General features: G+C 36.8%; 2 protein-coding genes across 9 annotated transcripts in view; one reads left to right on the top strand and one right to left on the bottom strand.

Annotated features, from left to right (window-relative positions):
* The window catches only part of LOC106883605 (dynactin subunit 3), a 57,699-nt gene extending 48,703 nt beyond the window's left edge, over positions 1 to 8,996 (bottom strand). For 2 of the 8 annotated variants that reach the window (XM_089361100.1, XM_089361101.1), the window contains exons 1-3: positions 8,876 to 8,996; positions 4,918 to 4,947; positions 909 to 929 (exon numbers count right to left, since the gene is read on the bottom strand). In XM_089361100.1, the coding sequence (XP_089217226.1) occupies positions 909 to 929; positions 4,918 to 4,947; positions 8,876 to 8,974 (150 nt within the window). In that variant the 5' untranslated portion in view covers positions 8,975 to 8,996. The remainder of the gene's footprint in view (positions 1 to 908; positions 930 to 4,917; positions 4,948 to 8,875) is intronic. The other 6 variants (XM_089361102.1, XM_089361104.1, XM_089361103.1 and 3 more) reach the window with 3 other exon arrangements.
* A 991-nt stretch (positions 8,997 to 9,987) lies between these two features.
* Positions 9,988 to 19,318, top strand: LOC106883606 (uncharacterized). The gene is given in 8 exon segments (XM_014934693.3): positions 9,988 to 10,186; positions 12,444 to 12,532; positions 13,302 to 13,377; positions 14,150 to 14,221; positions 15,231 to 15,951; positions 15,954 to 16,107; positions 17,589 to 18,022; positions 19,188 to 19,318. Coding segments are annotated over 8 exon segments (1,782 nt in total). The 5' UTR covers positions 9,988 to 10,063; the 3' UTR covers positions 19,301 to 19,318.
* The last annotated feature ends 266 nt before the right edge of the window (positions 19,319 to 19,584 follow it).

The raw sequence follows: 19,584 nt of genomic DNA, 5'->3' as shown, positions 1-19,584 counted from the left end.
TGTCAGCTTAGAGCTGATGATGACGATGATGATGACAACTGAGCACAAGTGACATAAACACTTACCCTCTTCTCATACACATAAAGGAGGAGGGAGAGAAAGAGAGAAACAATAAAATGTCAGTTGTCAAACAAGTCAGCCTCAAATCAGCTTCACCAAAAATGTTCACACTCACTCATGAGTGACAGCCTTGCTTTTGGACAGTTAATAGAGAGCTAGCACTGTTGAATTTGGTGGCAGTGTGAATGACATTTATGTATTTATTAAATGTATTTATTATCAAAGAAAATTAAGACAGAAAAGCTGATATTGCCACCATGAATTGTGACTGAGCCGTATGTATAGTTCAATTGCCTTCTATTCTACTTGCTGCAGACTAATACATAAGCAAAAAAAAAAAAAAGCTGTTTTTTTCTTTTTTTTTTCCAGGTTAGAACATGAAGCATTTAAAACATCATTGTCTAAAACTAACTAATACGTGTGCGTGCATATATAACCACACATGCACACATATTGTTTATATATATATGTATATATGTAAATATCTACATAAATACATACATACACACACATATACATACGCATGCATACATCTACACACATACACATCTCTGTATGTATGTATGTATGTATGTATGTATGTATGTATAAACACAGAGAGAGAAAGGAATTATTGTGTACATACTCCACATAAAGAAAAACCTTAATAGAAAAAAAGATCCCACATTTGACATGTATATATATATATATATATATATATATATATATATTAGTAGACCATTACTATTATTAAAATTAAAAGAGAGAGGAAGCTTAGCAATTATATATTTTGCTGTGTGTTAGTAGATTAAAAAAAAAAGAAGAAAAAGGTACAACTGATGAAGCAACTATGTGCGTTAAAATGTTACCTTGACATTGGTTGATTTAGCCTGGAAAGGAAGCAGGAAGACAAGAGTTATTTCAATACCAAACATGCAAGAAGTGGCCATAATCAAACAAACACAGAATGGGGGAAAAAAAAAAACAAGAACAACAAATCAAACAAAAAAAAAATGCAAAAATAGAAATAAACAGCAAGATTAAATATTAACCCTTTAGCATTCAAATTACTCTATTAACTATAATACCTATTTATTCACATCATTTTGAATTAGTCATGCATTGTGTCATAGCTTTGAGATTTCGATGTAATTGTTTAATTTAGAATGACATTGTAGGGCAGATGTGAGAGGCTGAAACTAGTCCAAAAATAAAAACAGTATAATATTTATTTTAATCATATATTGCAAGTTTAAATGCTTAAGGGTTAAGAAACAAAAAAAAAAAGGGAAAACAAAAGCAACAGTGAGGCAATACATTTGCTGTAGAAAGCTGTCAATGAAGAGTTGTTATAATAATTATCATGAAACACATGAATCAGATTAATTTTTATACATTGTCAAAACAAGGAAAAACAAAATCATCACAGCATGGTTTGAAAAAAAAAACAACAAAAAAATGAAACCAAAGGAAAAATAAATGAAACAAGCAAGTTAATGTCAGCCAATGATGAAAGCATTTTGCAACAAAAAACATTTTATATGGTGGCTCATGAATTAAAATACACAGGGTAAAAATGCATGAAGTTTCAAAGCAATGCACGAGTGGCATGACATGTGTTTGCAGAAGCACTGCCTTCGTGAAAATCTTGCAGGCACGGTCAGTTGTGTAGTTAAGAAGTTTGCTTTGCAACCAAGTGGTTTCGGGTTCAGTTTCACTGTGCAGCAGCACCTTGGACAAGTGTCTTTTTTCTGCTAGAGTCTCAGGGTTGGCCAGTGGTTTGTGGGTGAGGTAGACAGAAAATGGCTACATCCATATCTATACACATGTGCATGTCTTTGTCCTTCTCCCTCATTCCTTGATAATGGTGTTGGTTTGTTTACATCTGTAACTTATCAGTTTGGCAAAAGGGACAGATAAATCAAGTTCCAGATTTAAAAAAACAATTACTGGGTTCAATTTGTTTGACTAAACCCTTCAAGGTAGTGCACCAGCATGACCACAGTTCAAGTAAAATATGGAACTCTGTAACCTGGAACATTTTTTTTTTTTTGTTGATTAACTTCTAAGTAAGATGGAAGTTGACAGGAAAATAAGTTTCATGTTATAGAACTTCACAACACAGCAAGATCTTTCAAGAATGCAAAGCTTCTGCAATACAGTTGATGCTTATATTTGAAATTTGTCACAGCAGTATCAACAAGAACCAAGGATAAGTATGAACATTTAATGAAATAAACTCGAATAAATATATTGAAATATAGTGAGGAAATGGTGAGAGAGAGGGAATGTTCCTCCGGCCATTTGAGTCTGATGAGTTACCTATACAGCTAAGTATTTCGTAAGTGTGAAACCGATGGTCACTCTCTGACTGAGCATAACAATCAGCCTTTTAAATAAACACACACACACACACACACATATGCTATGTCAGTGTTAACCAACCAAATTCATGGTATGACATTAATTTAATTAAGATCTGCTTTAAACATTAACACTTTAAGGGTGATCTCAGGGAGGTTGATACTCAACATATTAAACCTATTAAATAATGAAAATTAGTTTACAAGGTATACCAATTCCCTTTTTCAGCATCTACAAATTGTTCCTCATTAAATTATTTCCTTATATTTTGCACAAAGGTTAGAAACTGTAATTTTTTAACTTTATTTTTTTTTCAAAGCAAGGTCATTTTCCGAAGGCAGTTTTATGGCAACTTCAATTCATAAAAATAATGGAAACTTGATTTGTCAAAGGAAACTAACTGTAACAGGAGAAAGTTATGAGCGAAAAACATTAAAAATTTGTCTCCTCCTTACTTAAGTCTTTGAGAAAAGAAAGAATAAATAAAATGGTAACAAGACTGTGAAGTAGAGAAAGCCCGAAGAGAAAAGCAGAGCAGCTGAACAATCCACATAACAAATACATTGTTTTCAGTATATTTTACTGTTGATAACATTGTTTTAAGATGTTGTTGAGCTACTAAATACAACTGATGAAATTAGTTATTTGAAAACTAACAGTAACAACTACAAATATCAGTTGAAGTACGTACCCTGTATTTTGTCTATTTATTGTGAGACTGAAGTGAGCTTTTGGAGCATCATATCTGTTGTGTGGTCAGAAGTTTGTTTCCCAACCACATGGTCCTGGGTTCAATCCCACTGTGTGACACCTTGAGCAAGTGTCTTAGACTATAGTCCTGGGCCTCCCAAAGCCTTGCAGATGGATTTGGCAGGCAGAAACTGAAAGAAGCCCATTGGATATGTGATTTCAGTCTTGCACTAAACACATTACATTGTTTCATGTTAGACTTAAGCCAAGCCTTTGCAGCAATTTATATGAAGCAATGATGAAGAATATTATGGTAAAAAAAAAAAAAAGTCTTTTTGAAAGAAATAACTTTTGCTAAAAACTCCACTAATTTAGTTGCATCTCAGGAAAATCATTATGCCAGTAATAAACACATACACTGGTTCTGTAATTAGCCAACTTGTTAAACATTTAATCAATTGACTAATTGATTATTTGATTACCCCTTCAGTCAATCAATCAGTCAGCTAGGTTCGTTAAAGTCCTTTCATTACCATTCATGAACTCATCAACGACATACCTTCACTAGTCCTGGATTAGAGAGCATGTCATTGGTGAAATTGCAAACGACAATGAAAGGACTTCGATGAATTCAGCAGACTGATTGACTGAGAGATTAATCAAACAACCAATTAGTTCATTGGTTAACTAATAATAATAATAATAATAATAATAATAATAATAATAATAATCGTTTCTACTCTAAGCACAAGGCTTGAAATTTTCGGGGAGGAGGCCAGTCAATTAGATCGACCTCAGTACGCAGCTGGTACTTGGTACTTAATTTATTGACCCCAAAAGGATGAAAGGCAAAGTCGACCTCAGCAGAATTTGAACTCAGAACGTAAAGACAGATGAAATACCTCAAAGTATTTCGCCTGGTGTGCTAACGTTTCTGCCAGCTCACCACCTAATAATACTAATAATAATAATAATGCTTTCATATTTTGGCACAAGGTCAGCAATTTCCTGGGAGGGAGTAAGTCAATTACATTAATCTCAGTGCACAACTGGTACTTATTTTACTGACCCTGAATGGATGAAAGGCAAAGTGGACTTCAGCGTAATTTGAACTCAGAACATAAAGACAGACAAAATACCGTTAAGCATTTTGCCTGGCATGCTAACGAGTCTGTCAGATCACCACCTTGATAATGATTTCTGTATTGACCACAAAAGGTTTATATCAAGAAAAAACATTATGGACGTCAGAGGATAAAACACTGAATATGTGTGTGTGTGTATGTGTGTGTGCATGTTGTTTTGAAGGTATTGCGTGTAAACAGGTTTAACAAAAAAAAAAAACACTCTTTAACAATGTGTAATCCTCAATAGGGAGGAGACGCTTGAAAGAAGTGAAATGGAACCAGTGTGTGTGTGTGTTTATTATTGGCATAATGATCCTCCCAAGATACAAAAAAAAAACCTGTTTCAACACGAGTTTACATTAAGAAACTTGCAAACCAGATACAAAAATAAAAATCAACTAATTTACTCTCATTTGCAAATGCAGGAATACTAAATTGATATTTCAATTTTCTGAAAAAGATTTCCTGGGAATGAAGAAGAATTTTGCCAATGAAACTTATGACAGTGAAGCTCTGCAGTCAGAATGTAAAATGGCTAAAATACAACAGCAGCAACAACAAAAATAAAGACAGAGAATATAATTTCTTTTTGTTTTTTGTTTTTTGTATTTTAAAAATAAATTAAAGGCAGACCAGTGTTTCATAATTTAGCAAATTAAGCACTTATTTTTATTTATTTTTTGGCCAAAGTACTTACAAATACGGGAGAAGTTTCTGGTTGAGCAAACTGAAAGATGGTAACAATTAAGAACTATTCTTTAACACCAGACACAACACATGGAACAAATTTCAATGAGAAAATTATGCAAGATTATTTTCTGAACATTCTGAACAAACAAAAGTAAATAAATATAATTATGAAGCAAAAATAATAATCAATCGTCTGATTGAAGCGGAAAAGTAAATTACACATAATTATATTACTGAAACAAGTATAAGAATTATTATTGTGAAGACTATAGTTTTACATAATAAAGTTATCCCTAATTGTTTTTAAATTATCTTGGACTGATTGGGAAAAAATATTCTTGACAATTCTGTACATTTCTTCATAATTTGCTATCAACAATATTTCAACAACAATAATTTTGTTACCCTATTTCTGTCGAAATCTAATGTTTTTGCTTCAATTAATGTTGAAAATAATAAAGAAGTTAAGAAAATAATATTGAACAATATTCAAACTGAGCAAAGAAAAGTGCCTGCGTTATTATTACTGAGTGAGAGAGCAGTATATGCCATCAAAGAGACACTGGGGTAAAATATACAAAGCCCAGTATACCCATCGTGACTACCCATCTGATAAGAGTACACCAGGTACATGCATCACAACCATACATGTGTGACATGGTGATCTCATATCAAGATAAACAGTGAATGACCTTGCAGGTGGGGCTCAGTTAGAATTTTCTTATGGTCGAGTAGCCCATCCCGTTCAAAAGGTCACTGAATAAGAGTTATTTAAGGATGTTGAATGAAACACCCATGTTTCCAAAGGTGAATTATCCAAACCCCAAAGTATTTCTCTCAACACATGGCTATGATGCTCCCCCACTACTTCTGCTTGTGATCAGAGATACACATATTGTCAGCCACCAAAGGACATGCTCAACTGGTTAAGGTCAAGCAACTGACAAATATTGAATATTATTCAATATTGGGTAGTGAGCAGAATATTTGCTGTTGCCCATCTCTTATACCAAGACAAAATAATGCACATGATAACATTTCCAATCAGTTAGGATCACAAGCCACTGCCTGGTACTGGACCGGCACATAGAGCATGGTATTGCATTATTATTATTATTTTGAAAATTCAGAGCACCTCATGGTCCTAGCAGACAAAATGGAAAAAGGCATTGCTCTGGAGGATGGTGACAGAGATGTGTTGGAACAACCACTCTGACTCACAGAGCTCACACTTGCAGATAGGAGTTAGAACAACTCGGCCATTATTAAGCTGGTGTTTGGAACATAATTTGGCACGAGAAATTCTGATGGAAAGTTTAAATTTAGGTCCTTTAAAACAGGAAGTTTTTATAATAGAACCAGGGAGGGTCTCAGGTGGGTTGGCATCAAAAGAGTTAATAATACAAGGTAAATAATAGTTTTCAAGAACCTTTTTTAAAAATCTAACTTCAAGACAAGAAAATGAAAGCGCGTGTGTGTGTGTGTGTGTATTATCGAACACATACTCAATATATGTGATTTACTTGTTCACTAGTACGCTGCAATTTAGCACTGTAGAGATGACTCCATCAAAGTCTCAAGTGTTAAAACATCTGAAAGTCATAGACAGGTGAAACAACTCGCCCCAAATCCAATTCAGAAGTGATGCACATTAATGTTTTGCCACTTTTGTGTCTTATCAACATCCCATACCTGAACTGAATTGGAAGTGAACTGAATCGCTAGTCAATGACTATATGCAAATAGTGTTAAAAAAAACCCATTTGCTGGTATGCCTGGAAGATGCATCTCTTTAAAACATGAAGTTTGCATCATGTCTCTAAGGTCAGTCTTAAGTGGGTTGGTATTAAATGGGTTAAACTTGAAAACCTTATTGTAAGAATCCAGTGATTTAATACAAGAAATTGCAATAATGAATTATGCATGTTAAATACAAGGTGGTGATTTAACAGTGCTCAGCTGAACTGGCATGCAATAATGTGCAGATGGAAATGGTAGCACAAGGAACATTATGGAAGCAGACCAGGAGCAGTGGGAAGGTGATATAGGACACAACATACCACCAATTCCAAGAACGGAACTCACAAACTAATGACCGTGAGCCTAATACTCTAACCACTAAAAACATCTAACCATCTAAAAAATAGGATTTAGGGGCAATTATGGGAGCAACTAATATTCTATCATCATCATCGTTTAACGTCGGCTTTCCATGCTGGCATGGATTGGACGATTTGACTGAGGACTGGTGAACCAGATGGCTACACCAGGCTCCAATCTGATATATATATGAAAGACAACTGCATTAATATGAGCATGTCATGCAAACATGCTGAACCAATGGATGAATTAATGCTTCAGTAATGTTAGTAAAGGTAAACTGTGGCAGATACAATTAGCTCAGGCTTGAGAAGATTGGTTTCATCAACCAGAAGATGCAAGTATTTGTACCTATAGAAAGACTACCCACATATTACAGAGTTAGGATCTGAAATTCAAAGTGGAATTATAAAATCTCTATTTGGGAATCTTACAGCACTTAACTTCAACTAAGCATCATTTGAAGTCAACCAAAAGCAAATTGAGAGAGAGAGAGAGGGAGGGAGGGAGAGAGAGAGAGAGATAGAGAGAGAGAGATAGAGAGAGAGAGAGAGAGAGAGAGAGAGAGAGAGAGAGAGAGAGAGAGAGAGAGAGACCCACCAACAGAATATGATTATAAGTGATGATCTGAATTCCTAATGAATGTACAATTATTTGCAGGCCCTTCAAATCCAGTGAATCTGATACCGTTTATGTTCCATTCTGCAGAATATGTTCCAGAGAGCCAACGTTCTGGGTATTAAAAAAACTGGTCATAGGGATTAGAGTGGGGAAAGGTTGAGAGGGTTCGCAACAAAGATTACACCAAGTGGAAAGACGAGTAGACCAGAGGTGCTCTCACATTAACGATTAGTGTTGAAAGATAATTAAAAATGTTTTTGAAGATTAAAAGTGGATCAAATGAAACAGACTCCAGTTTGTGTACACAAATGTTGTTGTGATCAGTTTAGCACCAAAATATGCCACTATTTACACTCTATTTACATTCTGATGATTAAAACGAAAATCCAAAGAATATTTTCAAAAATAAATAGAAGTAACCTGGTATTTATTCCGATAAATTGCCGAACAATGCTTTCACTTCTCATATACTTTCTCCGAAAGATTAATATAATTAGACCTTTTCATCTTAATACAAAAAATAACAATTCTTAATTGCAACCCACAATGTTCCATACGACAAAGAAGTTGGGTGTATCAGCGTCAAAAGGTAGAAGAAAAGTCTTTCACGGGTACACTGACACTAGCTACAGTTTGACAAAGTAAAAGAGGCACACTACGATCAAAGATCAACAGGAATGGTATGTTATAGTGAAAAACAAATCACTAGAAAGATATATAATAGTCAAAAAAAAAATTGTCAAAGAGGGTACGTTATAGTCAATGATCGCTACCGATTAATTCTATCTCCCTTCTCAGTCAACTTTCTGGGGATCTTTAGTTTTAGGTATGTAGAATCTAATACATCACTGAATTGTGAATTAATCTGAAGGGCTGCAAGAAATGTAGAATTAATGACATGGGTTATCCTGGTGTATACCTCGTAGAAAGTTATACATTTAATTCAGTTCTTCTGTCTTCTTCGCAGCTGTTACACGAGACTTCGGTCTTCCGCAGTGAGTCATTTATGAAATATGTTATTCGCGTCAGAATATCCTAGACTAATAAACAAAGAATACCGTTTCTTGCGGTTGCTTTACTTTTATTATTTCTTCTTATATTCACCTAAAATTAATTCACTGACAATATTTTTGATTTCGTCTATCATCACAATCCAAACATCATACTTTTGTAATAAATTTTTCGACATTAGGGTTTTACACAGTTAAAAATGAACGAATCCTCCCTTTCCAAATACAACTTACCTTTGGATATTCAGTGTCCTTATCAGACAATCCAAAGACCAGATTCTCCAATATTCCAATCCGTTTCTCAAGAATGTCAGACTCTGATATAGCCGCCATTTTGAAGCAACAAAATGTCTCTGACGTGCACCAAGGGAGATAACTCTTTTCCGTTTTTCACTAACTGTCATAACTTCGTCAGTGATCCCAAAACTTTATTTTAGCCACCGCGCACCCGTTTCAAGCAAAACAATTTTCCCATGTACCGGGGTATCATGCGCATAACAAGACACAACAAAGTGCACAGTATACAATTTTACTTTTTATAGAGATTTTTTTGATAGATTTCTCGCACCTGTCGAGGACCTATTTTAATTTGTCGTCAACTTTCTTTTTAATTTCCAATGAGATTTACTCTTTTACTTGTTTCAGTCATTTGATTGCGGCCATGCTGGGGCACCGCATTTAGTCGAGAAAATCGACCCCCAGGACTTATTCTTTGTAAGCCTAGTACTTATTCTATCGGTTCTCTTTTTGTCAAACCGCTAGGTTACGGGGACGTAAACACACCAGCATCGGTTGTCAAGCGAAGTTGGGGGGACAAACACAGACACACAAACACACACACACATATATATATACGTCTACCAAATCCACTCACAAGGCTTTGGTCGGCCCGAGACTATAGTAGAAGACACTTGCCCAAGGTGCTACGCAGTGGGACTGAACCCAGACCCATGTGGTTGATAAGTAGCTTGCCTAATACCAACTCGAAGTTACTTTTAATAAATTAGATTATTTCGTACGGAAGTGGAGAAAATCGATACCTTTCAACTTATCGAGTTAAGACTAAGAAAAAATCATTTAGTCACGCACAGAGTTATCAAACTTTATTCTGAAACAAAACTAAATTAATTAAAAACAAGGGAGACAATTCTATGTAACCATATATCATTTCAGCAATGATACGAAAATTATACAATTAATTGAAATGGTATTGATATACTGTTTTCCCTTTGAATGATATTTCGATTAAACAAGTAGAACTTATTGCTAAAATAGCAAACGGGTTATGAGATGTACTTTTTATGAATAACTAGGATAAATTTATATTTCGGCATATTCTTAGTTTCGTATATGAAACTAATATGGCTGTGTGTCAGCGTGTTTGAATTTAATGAATGTAAGTTTTAATTAAAGTCTCTCGAAATGACTGCTGAACATGCTATAAAAGCTAAAAATATAGCTTCCCGGAAAGAGAACACTACAAAAGATGAAAGCAAACAGTTTGGAGAAGAGTCATCTTTGGACAAAGTGGCTTTGAATAATAAGGTATGTTGTCGTTGCTCGTTTGCACGTGTTATTCATTGATTACTTTGGAAAACTATAATCAAAGTATAAAAGTACTGTATGTATATGATATAATAAATATAATCCAGAATGTAATTAGTAGAATTTTATTCATAGTCCAGTGATTTGTAGCGTTGTGATCCACTATAAAATCATAGTATTTTATCCAGTATATTAATTCGGGGACTCTTCCTGTTTCAAATGCTCTTCGTTATCTCTCCTCCGTTTCCTTTCCTCTGTTCGTTTCTCTCTGGTAGCCAATCCCCTCCTCTTTACAACGTGGACCTGACTTCAACAGGGAAAGGGATGAATCTGTACAACCGTGGAGGGGGCTTGGTTTGGTAATTGAAAAGTAAATGGACGCAGAGAGAATGGGACAGTTTGCTGTGAATTTATGATCCTGGTGTTCCTTGCTTACTGCGGATGCTAAGTTTTCTGGGTGGCCGCTCTACCTATTATGAACATCCGTGACATATTAGCGCGGATGAGTTCACATCTTCATTGCTCTTAGAATTAGGAGCTAACGTATACGGGGAAAATGAGGTGTCAATATGACGAACTCCTCAGTTCCGGATCTACGTGAATTGTCTTGTCGACAGAATGTGAATCGTTTCACCTGCCACACTGAAATTTAATTGCAAAAGCGTGGGCTAACCTGAGTAAATATCTCCTCAATTCTGAAGACAGTGGAATTGTCCAGGGTCGATAGAACTTACTCTTTGCTTTTGAATTAGAGGTTAAGTCTTTTGAGACACGGTGTTTTGGTATGTGTAACCAAACAGACCAAAATGTTTTTTTCTATCGAGATACATCTACTGAAAGATGATCTCTGATTAGCTATCACACTTCAAAACCAACCATTTACAAAGCCCTTTCAGCTTGTCCCACTTGGGCCAATCAATTGGTCTGGATGTCCCAAGAAGGTTAATGCTCTATCACATGTCTTAAATCAGTCTTAAGCAAACTGCAGCCTGTAGAAGACACTTGCTCAAGGTGCCATGCAGTGGGACTGAACCCGGAACCATGTAGTTGGGAAGCAAGCTTCTTACCACACGCCCACGTCTGCGCGCATTTGGAAATGTTTCTGCTAGCAACACAAACATCATAAACTGAATCCAAAAGAAAGCTATTCAACTAATTGGCAAAGACTCTATCACTAACACACTCCAGCCACTGGCTCACAGGCACTGTGTCTCTTTGCGTGGCCTTTTTGTCCTCTGATTTAGCTGAATTAGTTTTATATCTTCACTCTTTCCAGTCCCAACTCTCCACCCACCCATTTCTCCCCCTCCCATTACGCTTTTTATGTCTCTCTTCTAAGCTTCTGCATTTTTTTGTTTTTTTCACCCTTTTGTCTCCTGAATTATAATTTTCTAACTTCTCTTATTGCTCGCATCTTTTCTGGCAGGCCTTGACCAGAGATGTTCCAGCTGAACGTCAGTCAGATTTATCTTGTGGGAGGATCTGCAGCTGTCAAGGGCTGTAGATCCTTTAACAAAGTTATTAACCCTTTGACTGTATAATTAAATTTCATGGTCATTCCTGTAATAATGTTAATTATCCACCAAAAATTAGAATTGATATTTTCTGCTTCTGCAATACTTTATCAGTATCTCCTAGGTATGGTTTTCATTTCCGCCTCTAAAAGTATTTGATTCTTTCTCTGTAAAAACATTTGATTAAATATGTGAAAAAATTTAGAAAACCTGAAAAATTGTTTTATGTAGAAAATATCACTGGGGATGTCTTTTCTTACAGCATACGAGAAAGTCTTCCCTTGTTTTGTTTTTTTTTTAAGCCATTGGGTAAAACTGCTTCTGCTGTTAACAGTAATAAAATTCTGAGCATTGAAAGAGTTAAAAATGAAAGAAAGAATCCTGCTGGTGCCACTTAAAAAAGCACCTGTGCCAGTACTGCATAAATGCACCCATGTTAGTGGCACGTAAAAAGCATGTAGCACATTGTTAAGTGGTTGGCTTTAGGAAGGGCATCCAGTCGTAGAAACCATGCCTCAGCAGACAGCTGGAGTCTGGACAGCTCCATGTCAAACCATCCAACTCATGCCAGCATGGAAAATTGACGTTAAACGATGATGATGATGATGATGATAAATCTTTATTTTATTGACCCTTGAGGCATGAATGGCAGAGTTGGTTCTGGCCAGTTGTGAACTCAGAACAACAAAGAATAAAACTTGTTTATATCTCTTACTAATCTTCATCTCATTTTGTTCTTACAGATTGTTACACTGCGACAGACGACTAAGAAATCTAAATCACACGTTTTGGCCAAATTGATTCGACAGTTGAAGCAGTTAAAAAATACAACGTACGTTTTGTTTCGTTTGACAACAGCATTATCAAATTCCTTCTTTTAACATTTTAATTTTTGTTCTTTTGGTTTTCTAAATAATGAGAGTAATGAACAAATGTAGTAAAAATATAAAGGCACAGGAGTGGCTGTGTGGTTGAGAAGCTTGCTCCCTAACCATATGGTCTTAGGTTCAGTCCCACTGTAATGTACCTTGCAAAAGCCCCAAGGCAACCAAGTGTAGGAGCGAGGTAAATGCAGTAAAAATAGAGTGGGGGTCAGTGGGGCTTCATTTAAGCAGCCCTTCAGAAATTGAACCTCCTTATGATACTCCCTGGGAGTTCATGGTGTGAAATTTATTGTCATCGCTCCGGTTTGGTCGCTAATGCCATGTATTTAGTTTAAAATGCAGTAAAAATAAGGGAGATTAGTAGGGCCCCAATTGGGCAGCCCTTAAAAAATAGACCCCCTTAGGGCATTCCCTGGGAATTACTAGATAGGAGAGTTATTGGTTTGAGTTTCATTGTCCTTGCACCTATGGCCTCGGAGGAGTTAAACATAAAAACGTAACAGACAGAGAAACATCACCCAAATTTATAACAGGATTGGGATTATTTCCTAATGTTTCTATATTAAGTTATCTTTTCTTCCAACTATTCATAATACATCTCATGTTAAGTGTTTAAGACTTATTTTAAAATTTAATTCCTGTCGGTAATTCATTCTGACACTGTGTATCTATAAGTTTACTTCGGCTATCTCTATTCCAAACATTGATTCATTACAGCAATGAAAAGGCAGAAAACACAGAGAAAAACAAAAAGAACTCTGAGACATTGGTAAAAGAAATAGCTGCCTTGAAGGTAATTATAAGCATGCTTGATGTATTGCTGTTTGTTAATTTCCTTTTACATTTGTGTGGGTCTGAAACAAACCCATTATCTTGGCCAAATGTCACCCTTTTTTTTTTCCATCTACCCAACTGCCACATGTTAGCTGTTCTGAGAGACCCAGTATAGAATGCAGGTGGGAAACGAGTTGACCCTGTGAAGTAGTAAATGGAAGGCATTTGCACAATTCTTCTACTTCTTGGTAGTTTCTCTGATCTGAGAAAGATGATTCTACACTTTCTTGCTGAACAACCTGCACAATGTGTGTGTGTATGTGTACCCTTGTCAAGACATCGTGTGATGACTAAAAATTAGAATCACTGCCATATAAGCAATGTTGTTTGTTTCTAGTCCTGGTGAACTAGAAACAGGCCTGGCCATGGAGAAATACTACCTTGCATGGAGACAGGTGAGGGTTGCTGCTAAGAAGGCAGCCCCCACTCTCAGAAAAAACTGCTTCAGCAAATTCCATCTGACCCATGCAATGATGGTGATGATGATGATGCTGTGGCTGCCTCAGCTGGAGTATCCCTGCATATTGCATGACGCAATTAAAACAGTTTGATGTCAGGAAGAATAACCTGCCACAAAACACTACTTTGAGAAGAGAACCATGAGCTCTGAAAAATAGACTGTTGTGGGCTTTCCAAGGTTAAACTCCCATTTTAAGCAGGAAAATGTTTAAATGTTTGTTGTTTCTGAAGGCTCATCAGCGACTTACTTTGAATTTTGTTTTATTTTTCAGAAATTAAAACCTGATACAATTTCTAGGTTTGTGTTGGGTAACACATTGACATTTGCTCAGCTTAGTGCAAAGGTATGGCATCTCTTTTTCTTTTCCATCTGCTTACATTTTTTACTTTAGCTAAAATTACTAAACATTAGCTTTTAGATTTAAAAGTGTTTATTATGTCTTCCGTATATGTATATATATTTATATATTTATAAAAATAGCCATCTATTATTATATTTAATGTAAATATATCATTGAAGTGAAGGACCATGGCTCAGTGGTTAAAGCGTCAGGCCCCCACAATCATGAGGTAGTGAGTTCACTTCCCGGACAGGGTTGTGTGTTGTATTCTTGAGCAAGACACTTTATTTCACATTACTTCAGTTCACTCATCTGTAGAAATGAGTTGTGACATCACTGGTGTCAAACTGTATCAGCCTTTGCATTTCCCTTGGATAACATCGGTAGCGTGGAGAGGGGAGACCGGTATGCATGGGCGACTGCTGGTCTTCCATAAACAACCTTGTCCAGACTTGAGCCTCGGAGGATAACTTTCTAGGTGCAATCCCATGGTCATTCATGACTGAAGAAGGTCTTTACACATCATTGAAAGCAAATTTACTGTTGTATATGTCTGGAGGTAACATCTCTTATGGACATGGTATGCTTAAAAACACTGTGTAGCAGCTTGAGCAAGTACCTTCTACTATAGCCTCAGGTCAATCAAAGCCTTGTGAGAGTATTTGGTAGATGAAAACTGACAGAAGGCCATTGTGTGTGTGTGTTTGTGTTTGTTTCTCCTTGTCTTGATATTGTGCAATAGTTATAATTGTACCTCACCATCACACAAGCCATGGTGTTCATTTCCTATCTTCCTCAGAAACATGTCTGACAAAAAGGAAATATTATCTTGCTTGGAAATAGGTGAAGGTTGGCAACAGAAAGGTATCTAGCCATAGAAAATCTGCCTCAACAAATTCCATCTGACACATGCTAGCATTGAAGAGTGGATGTCAAGTAATGATAATGTTAGTTGTAGTTCTTATGATGTAGTTTCTTAAGACAAATGATATTCTTTTTTTTGGATTGACAGGGATTTCAGACTATTGAGAGCCGAACATTGGCACGCTTCGCAAATGAATCCCAGCTCCAGAAGTCTGTAGCCGAATTCCGGGAAAACCATCCGGATTGGAAGTCTTTAGCTGCTTTCCTTCAGACACAAAGTACTGGTCGTCAGATTAAGAAGAACAAAAACACTAAAAGTAAAGCAGAAAAGAAAGTAAATATTCGGGCAAAGAAAGCTTTGATATCCAACTTCCTTGATGAAAAAGCTAATGAAATGGCAAGTGACGGTGATGGGGAGGATGGGGAAGAGGAAGAGGAGGTCGCCTCAGGGGGTAAGACTTTGATGCAAGAATGCAACGAGGATTCTTCAAAGCAGCCTAAAGAAAACATACCATCTGAATCGAATGTGAAAGAGATCAAAAAAGTTAAAGAAGCAGGTGTGAAATCGAAAGACAAACAGGTGACAGGTGTTAAATCGAAATGTAAAGAGGAAAATGAATTAAAATCTAAAGATACACAGGTGACAAGTGTAAAACCAAAGCAAAAAGCGAAACTGGATGTAAAATCAAAAAACAAACAATGTAAAGAAAGCACAAATAATGGAAATGTAAAAGATGCCGCAACAAACAAAAACAAAAAACAAATGGTTGTAAAAAGAATTAATCTGGATGATTTTGGGAACGATGATATTTTTGGCAGCCAAAATTCTGTCAGCAATGATTTGTTGGGGACAAATTCTTCAGATGAGAACGTGATCTTTTTGCCACAGAATCACATGCAACTGATTTCTCTGAAGACTCTTCGAGAAATTTCCAAGATGAAGACAATGACACTCCAGTATTTGCTAACCATTCTATGTTTCTGACTCTCTCTGACCCAATAGATTCAACAACAGAAGGAATACGGTAAATATACATTTATTTCGTTAGTAACATGTTAGTAGAATATTTGACTTGTATAGGAGCAGCTTTGAAATAGAAGATCTGATACATCTTCTATTTTGAGACATTCCTTTTTGTTGCCAGTAAAGCCAATGAGTAGAATATTACATTTTAAACAAGGCCGGTATGGCTGCATCCCTCAGCAAAGAAATATTTTGTTGGTTTTCTATTTGTTTAGTCTCAAAGCATCCACAACTATGATTTCTGTTAGTGCTTCAAGGCCTACTTTATCCAATGTGACTGGCCATCTTTTTCATCTTTTTAAAATGGATGTCATTGGAGAGAGATTCGTCTACTGTATTTAACATTGAATGACTATAGAGAGGCTCTCTTTCTCACTGGCTTGGACTAAACCAGCTATATCTGGACCAAATATTCTTCCTGTTTTATGTTCAAACTGGCCAGATCTGGCATATCATACTTACCCTACAATGTCATTCTAAACACAAACAGTCGCACCAGAGCAATCTGAAAGTTACAAGGTAAATCCATGAGCAATTCAAAATAATGTGAATAAATAAGGATTCCATTTAACAGAATAATCTGAATGCTAAAGGGTTAAATCCCTCTTTTTTTTTCTCCTTTTCTTTTTCTGTTTCTTTGTATTTAAATGTTATAATTTAAAATGTAATCAGTGGGTTTAATAAATAACGGTTAAACACAGTGAAGGTGGGTGACAAGAAGAACATTTGGTCACAGAAAAGTCTACCTCAGCAAATTTTGTCTGACCCATGCAAGCATAGAAAAGTAGATGTTAAGAGATGATGATGATGATGCTGTGCTGATTGTGTGTGTGTGTGTATATATATATATATATATATATATACACACCAGTATCGCCTGACTGGCCCTCGTGCCGGTGGCACGTAAAAGCACCCACTACACTCGCGGAGTGGTTGGCGTTAGGAAGGGCATCCAGCTGTAGAAACTCTGCCAAATCAGATTGGAGCCTGGTGTCGCCTCCTGGTCCACCAGTCTTCAGTCAAATCGTCCAACCCATGCTAGCATGGAAAGCGGACGTTAAACGATGATGATGATGATGATATATATAGTGTATATACTGTATATTATATAGGCAAAGGTGTGGCTGTGTGGCAAGAAACTTGCTTCCCAACCACATGGTTCTGGGTTCAGTCACTTGAGCAAGTGTCTTCTACTATAGCCTTGGGCTGACCAAAGCCTTGTGGGTGGATTTGGTAGATGGAAACTGAGAGAAACCTATCATATATGTGTGTGTCTGTTTGTCCCCCACTGGTGTTGGTGTTTTTACATTTCCATAAGTTAGCAGTTCAGCCAAAGAGAATGACAGAATAAAAGCACTGGGGTTGATTCATTCGACTAAACTTCTTCAAAGGAGTGCCCCAGCATGGCCGCAGTCTTAATGACTGAAACAAGTAAAAGAATATATGCATGTATTTATAATATCAAATGTGTTTTACTTTCAGATTCGGTGGCAGGCGTGGCAGGAGTGGTTATGGCTCAGCGTTTGGTCGACCAAGTTATTCTGAGTATGGAAAAAGAGGCGGAGGTGGGCGAGGAACATCGTCATACGGAGACCAAGACAATGCAAGGTACAGAGGGAGAGGTGCAGGATATAGCCGAGGCCAAGGGAGAGACGGTAGACATAATCAAGAAGGATTTAACCAAGGAAGAAGGGGTCGAGGAGGAGGAAGAGAAGGAGACTCAGGATACAGAAGGGGTCGAGGGGGAAGAGAAGACGCAGGTAATGGAAGGGGTCGAGGGGGAAGAGAAGACTTCGGAAATAGACAGCTTGGAAGAAATGATAACAAGATGAACAATGATACTTTTACTAACAAAAGAGATTTTCATGAAAGAAAGTCATTTGAGAAAGGAAACTCAAATACAATAAGCAACAAAGGTAATTTTTTGTTTTTACTTCCTCACCTTGATTTGAACTTTTACCTGACATTGTTGTATCTTTCATTCACTGCTTCACTCTTTGAGATGTTTCCTTTCACGGCGAAGGAAATCTGAGAGAAGCCAATCAAGTTGCTTTGATTTTCTATGTTTGTTTGTTTATAAGCACAGGTATGGATGTTTAGTTAAAAAGTCCATTTCCCCACAAAGTGGTTGTGTGTTCATTCCCATCGTGAAGCATCTCAGGCTGTTGTCTTCTGCTGTTGCCTTTGGTTGACGAAAGCTTTGTGGGTGGTTTTGGCAGAAGGAAACTGAAAGAAGCCCATCGTATATAAATGCATGTGTATCTCGCTTCGCTTCACTTCATGCTCTTGCTTGATGGGGCTGGAGTCATCCTGGGTTTAGTGGTCTCAGAGATATCATGATGCATAGAGCCAGCCAAATCCACCAGGGCTCTCTGTTGCTGGTGTTCTGTGCCAGCCCCTCTGCATCCTCCAAGAAGACATGGAGTCTTTGTAGATCTTCCTTAATCATGTCCAGCCATCTGGTAAAGGGCCTGCCATGAGGCCTCTTCCAGCCCACGGCTGCTGTGTCAAGTAAGATGGTTAATAATTTTATGGGCGTCTGCCAAGTCAGCCGCCAGACGTCGGAGTTTCAATGTATCCATACCCAGGGAAGTAAGGTGTTCAGAATATGGCAAATGCCTGATGGAGGGTATTCTCTTGGTTGCACGTCGCATACATACTATTGAACCTTGGGAGGGGCATTATGCCAGTAATAATAATAAATATGCACTGGTTCAGTCCTTTGCTGTTATTGGGTTAGTTACTCCACTACACGAATTCAAATCAAGAATCTTGCAAACCAAATACAAACTATATATATATATATATATATATATATATATATATATACACACACACATGATGGCCTTCTTTCAGTTTCCATCTCCCATATCCACTCACAAAGCTCTGGTAGGCCTAAGGCTATAATAGAAGATGCTTGCTCAAGGTGCCACACAGTGGGACTTAACTCAGAACCATGTGATTGGGAAGCAAACTTCTCACCACACAGCCATGCCTGCACCAACTATGTGTTGTCTACAATTCTGCAATAACTTACAATCAAGAAAAGATTAATTTCTGTTTTCGTAAAATTACTTGCAGGTGTTTCCAGTAAAAAGTTACACCCTTCTTGGGAAGCCAGTCGTAAAAGAAAACTAGAAATATCAGGTGTAACTGCATTTCAAGGTAAAAAAATAACATTTAGTGATGATTAAAAATATTTTTTCTACAAATCTAATGTTGTTGTTGTTATTTCGTCTTAGTTGGACCTTCATCACCAAACAGACCTTTGATCAAAGGCCACCATCTTGGTGTTGTGGTTTCTGAGCATACCTTCAAGGAATAAGAAGGTGGACAGAGAATCAAGGATGGCCAGATGTATCCATAGCCAGGTTTGCAAAAGTGTGAAAGGAGAGATAGACAAATGATAGAGGTGACAACAGAACTGAATTATGTGAATAGTGAAAATAGAAGTGGATCATAAAGGAGGAAACAACAG

Source organism: Octopus bimaculoides, chromosome 12 (genome assembly GCF_046866305.1).
Source record: "Octopus bimaculoides isolate indiv1 chromosome 12, ASM4686630v1, whole genome shotgun sequence".
In the NCBI taxonomy this organism is placed as follows: domain Eukaryota; kingdom Metazoa; phylum Mollusca; class Cephalopoda; order Octopoda; family Octopodidae; genus Octopus; species Octopus bimaculoides.
The sequence above is the reverse complement of the archived record's forward strand: the minus strand, read 5'-3'. Positions and strand labels throughout refer to the sequence as shown.